We start from the raw sequence: 8,529 nt of genomic DNA on the forward strand, positions 1-8,529 counted from the left end.
TTTATCATAACATTACCATGGGGCTTGTAGTCTATCAACCCTCCATCTTTTTACGTCATTTTATTTCTGTTTTCCCACAAGAGAGACTGGGAAAGCGACGGATTTTATAAGACAGCTTTAAGATATCAGTCCGAGGTATTGATTTACCTTTTATAGTATTCTAAGGGAAGTTATTAGATGGTGTTGTTGGTTACAGTCGTGTGTTTTGTTGGATTGCTTTGTTGACATAATAGCTTCATCAAGCTAGTCCGCTAGCTAACGTTAGTAATCAATCGTGAAGTTTAGTTGTCATGCAATTCAAATAATCCAGCATAATTTAATAACGTTTAATTATAAACGTTTGCAGTTTATGAAGCTTTAACCCATGGTTATTAGTACATAAAGCATTGTTATAAATACATGCTAACATGGGTGCACTTTATGTGCTGTATCTGTGTTTTTAGCCTTTTTTAAGCAACATCAGTTCATTAATGGGTGTTTGGTGTGAGAAGTAAATTTGTAAAAATATATATTTTCTATTTATATGAGGTCATAATGACTGCTTAATGGTTATAAAGAAATTAGAAATGTACACTATCAGCTAAAAGGTTTTGAACAGTAAGATTTGTCAATTTTTTAAGAAGTCTTTTCTGCTCACCAAGCCTGCATTTATTTGATCCAAAGTACAGCAAAAACAGTAAAATTCTTAAATATTTTCAACTATTTAAAATAGCTGTTTTCTATCAAAATATATTTTAAAAGATTATTTATTTTGCGATTTTCAAAGTAGAATTTTAGCATCATTACTCCAGTCACATGATCTTTCAGAAATCACTCTCATATTCTGATCTGCTGTTAAAAAACATTTATTATTATTACTTTAAACAGCTGAGTAAATTTTTTTCAGGTTTCTTTGATAAATAGAAAGCTAAGATGAACAGCATTTGTCTGAAATAGAAATCTTCTATAACATTATAAATAATCACTTTTAATTGATTTAAAGCATTCTCGATAAATAAAAAAGTATTATTTTCTAGAATTTCTTTGAAAAAAATATACTGACTTCAAGCTTTTGAATGGTATAGTGTATAATGTTACAAAAGCTTTGTATTTCAGATAAAATGGATCTTTCTATTTATCAAAGAATCCTGAAAAATTTGCTCAACATTTTTAAATTTTTATAATAATAATAATAATAAAAATGTTTCTTGAGCAAAAAAGCAGCATATTAAAATGGTTTCTGAAGAATCATGTGACACTGAAGACTGGAGTAATGATGCTGAAAATTCAGCTTTGATCACAGGAATAAATTACATTTTAAAATATATTCAAATAGAAAGCAGTCATTTTAAATAGTAAAAATATTTCACAATATTACTGCTTTTGCTGTATTTTGGATCAAATAAATGCAGGCTTGGCGAGCAAATGAGACGATTTCTAAATAAAAATTTAAAATTGACTGATAATCTAGCTTTAAAGCCGTTTTTCAATTTAGCATTGTGATGTGGCATGTCTGCTTTTCCTAATGTGTTCCTAATGTTCTTTTTATCTCTAGATATCAGGTGCAAAATGTCCTACGTCTTCATCAACGACTCCCTGCAGACCACCGTGCCACTGCTGCAGGCCTGTATCGACGGTGATCTCACTCACACTAAACGGCTCCTGGAGTCTGGATTCGACCCAAACACCCGGGACTGCCGTGGACGAACCGGACTGCATCTAGCTGCCGCTCGAGGAAATGTGGAGATCTGCTCTTTACTGCATAAGTTTGGTGCTGATCTGTTGGCCACTGACTCTCAGGGCAACACGGCACTGCACATGTGTGGCCATGTAGACACCATCCAGTTCCTGGTGTCCAACGGCCTCAAGATTGACATCTGGTCAGTGTCTTTATCAACTTGTGGTACTAGGGCTGCACAATTAATCGAATGCGATTTCCATGCGCATTTTGTCAGTAAAGCTGGTTCTGTAATCAGCAGTAAATCTCCATCATGTGCTTTCAGATGGAGCAGCATTTACAACACAGAGCCATAGTTCACTGACAGGTTGCACCAAAAAATCACAGACGATATTATTGTGTGATAATGAAATCGAAAGAAACCGTTCGCGATAATGACAGCTGTTTGCGCAGCTTCTCAGTGAACTACGGCTCTGTGTAGTAAATGCTGCTCTATCTGAAAGCATGTGAAAATACCACATTTAATAACATGTTTTTACTCCAAAATCACTTCATAACGTCAGTCGAGTGTTTGAAATAAATCGTTCTGTGAGATGATGTGGCTTCTTACACAGAATAAGGCACATAACATATTATGGTATTCTAAGCAGTGATAAAGGTATTGCATTACAAATATACTTTATTATAATGAAAATTATAATAATAAGAGCTCGGGTAAACCATATGTTGTCATAGTCATGTGTTTATTAGTCACGTTGAATCAATGAAAGCAGTTAAATGTGTTTATTTAACTGAAGCGATTTCCTGGGTTTCTTCTTCGGGTATATTTGAAGTTTCTGCGCGAGAGCGCCCTCTGGCCTTCGACTTGAAGATTTACGGCTAATTCACTAGCTGCGTTTCCATTACAGATTTGCGCAAAACTTTGGCGCTATTTTATAAATGTTGATTAAAAAGTATTGCAACATTGCAACAGATATTTGTGGGATTTTGGCTATATTTAATCGAATGTGACCTGTAAATGCGAAAAAAAAACGTTTCCATTGCTGTTTTGCAAAATATCCATGTTTCAAATTGTGTGGAAAACCACCTCGTGCGAGCATAAAAACCTTTTTGCGATATATGGAAGTTTTTGTGAAATTGACGCATTTCCGTTTCAATTCGCAATGACAATGGGAATGTTTTTGTTCGCATTTACAGGTCACATTCGATTAAATATAGCCAAAATCAGTTGCCATGACTTATCACGAGAGGAAAAAATTACGTTTAAGTCGAATGTGACCTGTAAATGTGCAAAAAAAAAACGTGTTTTGCAAATTCCATTACCTTTTAAATTGCGCAGATTGAAATTGCGAATTGAAAATACACTTAACGGAAACACGTCAATTGCGCAAAAACTCCTGTATTTTGCAAAAATGCTCGCATGAGGTGGTTTTTCAGGTAATTTGAAAAATTTATATTTCGCAAAACAGCCATGGAAACTTTTTTTTTTCGCATTTACAGGTCACATTCGATTAAATACAGCCAAAATCCCACAAAAATCCGTTGCCATGAGTTATCGCGAGAAGGAAAAATTACATTTTAGACGTATAACATCAGTTATTGGAAACGCCGTCATTTCGCAATACTTTTTAATTGACGTTTATAAAATATCTCCAAAGTTTTGCGCAAATCTGTAATGGAAACGCGCCTACTATAAAATACGCATGACAATCGAGATTGCAATTTCATTGTGAATCATGCAGCCCTATTTGGTACCATGGTTTCACAATATTTCCTATATATAATATTTACTCTTAGGCTCAAAAAGTCTGACTTCATGTCCATGTTTTTTGATCTGAACAGTAATCACAACGGAGCCACTCCGCTGGTGCTGGCCAAGAGACGTGGTGTGAATAAGGACGCGCTCCATCTGCTGGAGGGGCTGGAGGAACAGGAAGTGAAGGGCTTCAACCGTAGCTCCCATTCCAGTCTGGAGAAGATGCACATGGCTGAGAATGAAAGGTGAGATGATTACCATTACCTATTTTTTTTATAATTTGAATTAGGGCTGCACAATTAATCGAATTTCTAATCGCGATCACAATTATGGATGCCACGATTGTGTAATCATTCAAAGCCGCGATTACAAAAAAAACGTTCATTATTCTGCATGATTATAAGAGGCGATTCGATATTGTTATCGTGGGTACATCAAAATACTGAGAATAATTATTTATATATTCAGAATTATAAATGCATTTTAAGATAACTTTTCCCATCAACTGGTCACAATGCACAACACCACTGTATGCTGTGTCAAAGACACCTGTTCACTCTGATGTAAACAAGCACGGATGAGAAGCACATGGCGGAGCACGTGAGAGACGCTCTGGATGAAAGTGCACTTTCATTCTCTGACAGCAGATGGCGCTAAACATAATGCAGCCGTTACCCCGGAAACCCTGTAAACAAAACAGCTTTCAGTTTCTTGAAAGTGTTGTGTATTTGCTATGGTGTTCATAACATTTTTTAACAGGCTATACACTAACATAAACTGCCAATGAAAAAGTCTTGGCATTCATTAATCTTAGGTAATTCCAATATACTTAACAAATTGTTAAAATCAAAAGTAACTGTGTTATTTATTGAGCTAACATGAACTAAGAGTTGTATTTTTTAACAAAGATAGCAAATGTAGCTATTGCTTATTGTGAATATTAATGCATTACCTATTGTTCTTTATAATTCTTTTGCACTTTGTGTAAATTTTTTAACTTTATAATTTTTTTTTGTGTAGTGCTTTATTGTATTTAAATGTTCAGTTATTTTTGTTATAAGAAAATAATTATTAAACCTGTTATATTGTATTATGACACCACTTTTTTCCATGATAAAAGCATTATCAATTAATTGCAAAAGGAAAATTGATACCGGCATATCCCTATGCATATTGCATATTTTTACTGTTTTTATTTAAAGAAACCAAACCAATGTATCATTGATATTTGTGGCAACAAGAAAAGCAATCAATGTATTTCGGAAAGGGTGTTTTCAGCTTGTTTTTTTATTTTTATTTCCGCTTCGCGTCGTGCCTAACAACGCCCTTCAGCCGTGATTTATTCACGATATAGCACGGCCTCTCGTACCTTATTGCTTTTATAAAACGGTTACCACACAATAAAAATATTAAAATCAAAAATATATATTAATTTATATATATTAAGTTGCATGTTTTCATAAAGTAAAATCATTAACTGCCTTCCGCTGTAAAAAGTAGACCCTAACTGCTGCAGCTGTGTTTACGTTGCTAAGGGTGGTTGCTAAGGGGGTTCAATGATACACAAAACCGTTGAGTGAAGCGGTCATAGCCGTGCCGTATCATGAATACGACACAGCTGCTGACCAATCAGAATTGAGGAATGGAACTAACCGTTTTATAAATAAAATTATGGCATGCAGTTGCTTTAAATAACGGTATAAAGCTATTTAAAACATCAATCAATGTAAATTGTGATAATCGTAATTACAATTTCAAGGGAATAATCGACAATTATGATTTTTGTCATAATCGTGCAGCCCTAATCTGAATTGAGTGTTTTTTACTCATTACCGTCTGCTGTATTTCCTGCAGTGCCATGGAGAGCCACTCTCTTCTCAACCCACACCTGCATCACAGCGATGGCGTGTTGTCCAGCTTCCGTACCACATGGCAAGAGTTTGTGGAAGATCTTGGTTTCTGGCGAGTGCTGTTGCTGCTCCTCGTCATCGCTCTGCTCTCGCTCGGCATTGCGTATTATGTCAGCGGAGTCTTACCTTTCGCATCTAATCAGCTGGAACTTGTGCACTAATATGCTCATTAAAAACAATGATTTTTAAAAAACATTAAAAAATCTTGCATTAGCTGATGATTGTTCCTGCAGTCACTGATTGTGTGTAACCACACTTTAAATTGTAACCTCGCATTCTGTGACTGAATTTTAAAGTATTTTTGTGTATAGTAATGTAAATAGACCTTTCATGTGCTAAAAATGTTTTTCATCTTGCTTGTGTGTTTGTAAGAATCTTTATATTGACTATTCCGCACTCATTCATGTTATCATTTCTGTACCAGCCCACATCACTACCTTTTGTATTTTGTTTAAATTATTGGATTCACACATTAAAGTTTTGTGATTGCAAAAAGTGTTTTATATGGAGTTTAACCTTTGCACTTTAACATGGTTCAGAGTAATTTCTGCAATTTGGCCTCATGAAACAATACTGCAGATTTTAAACAAATTAACATTGTTAATTAACTTTAATGCGCAATGGATTTCCATACATGGATGTACTCCAGTAACAAAAAATCTGTAATAATAAAGCACTTAACAGACAGTTTCTTATGTCACCAGTCATGTTTTCTCAACTACATTTGGAAATAAAACTTATGTAGGCCTATACATTTTTAAATTAGCAATTGTAAATATTAGTATCTACATCTACTTATTTTCTTTGACGTAAAATACAGTTTATTATTGTGATCTATATTTTAGGAAAAGATGTTTTGTATACATACACTACCAGTTAAAATATTTTGGACAGTAAGATTTGTAATGTTTTAAAAGAAGTCTCTTCTGCTCATCAAGCCTGCGTTTATTTGATCCAAAATACAACAAACGCAGTAATATTGCAAAATATTTTAAGTATTTAAAATAACTGCTTTCTATTTGAATATATTTTAAAATGTAATTTATTTCTCTGATCAAAGCTACATTTTCAGAATCATAACTTCAGTGTCACATGGTCCTTAATATTAATATTTAATTCTAATATGCTGATATGCTGGTCAAGAAACATTTTATATTACTATTATTATCAAAACAGTTGATAATAATAGTAATAATAGTTGATGAATAGAAAGATCCAGCATGTATCTGAAATAAAAGCTATTGTAACATATACCATTCAAAAGCTTGGAGTCAGTATATTTTTTATAGAAATTAATATTTACCAAGGATGCTTTATATTGATCAAAAGTGATGATAAAGATATAATGTTACAAAAGATTTCAGATAAATGCTGTTCTTCTGAACTTTCTATCCATCAAAGCAACCTGGAAAAATTCTACTCAGCTGTTTTTAACATAATAATAATAATAATAATTAATGTTTTTTGAGCAGCAAATCAGAATATTAGAATAATTTCTGAAGGATCATGTGACTGGAGTAATGATGCTAAAATTTTTACATTTTAAAATATATTCAAATAGAAAACAGTTATTTTAAAATAGTCAAAGTATTCCAAAATGTTACTGTTTTTGCTATACTTTGAATCAAACAAATCCAAGCTTGATGAGCTTTTTTTTTTCTTAAAAAAAACATTAAAAACTGCCCAAAAAAATTTTGACTGGTTTTGTATATCCATTAAAATTCATCTAAATGTTGATCTGTTATTTTCTAGCTATAATGGGCTTAATTAGCTTAAAATGTCCATCCTGTTACATTGCATTGTTTTTTTTGTTACATTGTATTGTAAAGACAGCATAACAGCATGAACAGATGTCATAGTGTTTGAATGTGAAATGTGAAAGTATTTGGTCAAGATAGACAGATATTTTCTCCCTCTAGTCGAATAAGATTAAAAAATATTTAATTTTTAACATTTTATTCAACAAACCTATATGAATGACTTTTCATTACACAACCATATAATGCACTGATTGCACAAAAATACAGTTTATATTAGACTATATACATTAATTCAGTTTATGAATGTAACATTTTAAATAACTAAAATTATTATTTTCATTTAAATCTTTCCTGCAGGTTTGCTGCAGTTTTAAATGTATGTTCTTTTTATTATTATTATTAATTAAATGCAACAAGAACAAGGGGTATTACATATTCATATCAAATTAACATTAGCTGCCAGAGAAAAAGAAGAAACAAAAATAGAAAAAAGAAAGAAAATTACATACATTTCAATGTTTTTAGAGCATTACATGTTTTCAGTGCTTTTTTTGTTTGTTCCAAGAGATTTACATGCAATTTGAAGTCATTAATAAAATGGGAAAATTTTGGTTTGTACAGGTATAGGTATGTGGAAAAAAATTAGAATATCGAGGGAAAGGCCATTTATTTCAATAATTTGTTTCAAAAAGTGAAACTTGTATGTTATATTAGTTCACTACACACAAAGTGAAATATTTCAAACCTTTATATGTTTCAATTTTGAGGATTATGGATTAAAGACAAAAAAAAAACAAATCCAGTATTTCACAAAATTAGAATATTTAATGTGACCAATAAAAAAAGGATCTTAAACACATGTTGTCCTTCTGAAAAGTGTGTTAATGTACTGTATTATGTCCTCGGTACTTTGTTGAGTCTCCTTTTGCACTAATTCCAGCATCAAGACGGCGATCAGCCTTTGACACAGTTGAGGTGTTATGGAGCCCAAGTTGCTTTGATATTGGCCTTCAGCTCGTCTGTATTTTGGGGTCTCTGTTCCCTCATCTTCCTTTTGACAATACCCCATAGATTTTCAATGGAGTTTAAGTCAGGCCAGTTTGCCGTCCAATCAAGTACAGTTATTCCATGGATATTAAAGCAGGTAGTTTTGGGTTTGTGGGTAGGCGCCAAATCCTGCTGGAAAATAAAATCATCATCTCCAAAAAGCTTGATTATGCGTCAAGCCACTCCTGAACCAAAAACAACATCAGAAGCATCTGTTCTGGTCTAAGGAGAAAAAGTACTGGTCTGTTGCCCAGTGGTCCAAGTCCTGTTTTCAGATGAAAGCAAATTTTGCATTTCATTTGGAAATCAAGGTCCCAGAGTCTGGAGGAAGACCGGAGAGGCACAAAAGTCAAGCTGCTTAAAGTCCAGTGTGAAGTTTCCACAGTCAGTGATGGTTTG

The 8,529-nt window shown here is 33.2% G+C and overlaps 1 protein-coding gene across 1 annotated transcript; it reads left to right on the plus strand.

Moving 5' to 3' along the window:
- The first annotated feature begins 28 nt into the window (after positions 1-28).
- Positions 29-6,013, plus strand: ankrd46a (ankyrin repeat domain 46a). The gene is made up of 4 exons (XM_073824944.1): positions 29-135; positions 1,535-1,859; positions 3,500-3,658; positions 5,268-6,013. Exons 2-4 carry the CDS (start codon positions 1,549-1,551, stop codon positions 5,482-5,484), a joined length of 687 nt encoding a protein of 228 aa, XP_073681045.1. The 5' UTR covers positions 29-135; positions 1,535-1,548; the 3' UTR covers positions 5,485-6,013.
- The last annotated feature ends 2,516 nt before the right edge of the window (positions 6,014-8,529 follow it).

Source organism: Garra rufa, chromosome 19 (genome assembly GCF_049309525.1).
Source record: "Garra rufa chromosome 19, GarRuf1.0, whole genome shotgun sequence".
Taxonomy (NCBI): Eukaryota; Metazoa; Chordata; class Actinopteri; order Cypriniformes; family Cyprinidae; genus Garra; species Garra rufa.

Bases quoted from the DNA above. Each gene is read 5' to 3' on its own strand.
- ankrd46a (XM_073824944.1), top strand. From the start codon at position 1,549: ATGTCCTACGTCTTCATCAACGACTCCCTGCAGACCACCGTGCCACTG. The intron at 1,860-3,499 runs GTCAGTGTCTTT...TGATCTGAACAG, and splicing joins GGCCTCAAGATTGACATCTG to TAATCACAACGGAGCCACTC. The intron at 3,659-5,267 runs GTGAGATGATTA...TATTTCCTGCAG, and splicing joins CACATGGCTGAGAATGAAAG to TGCCATGGAGAGCCACTCTC.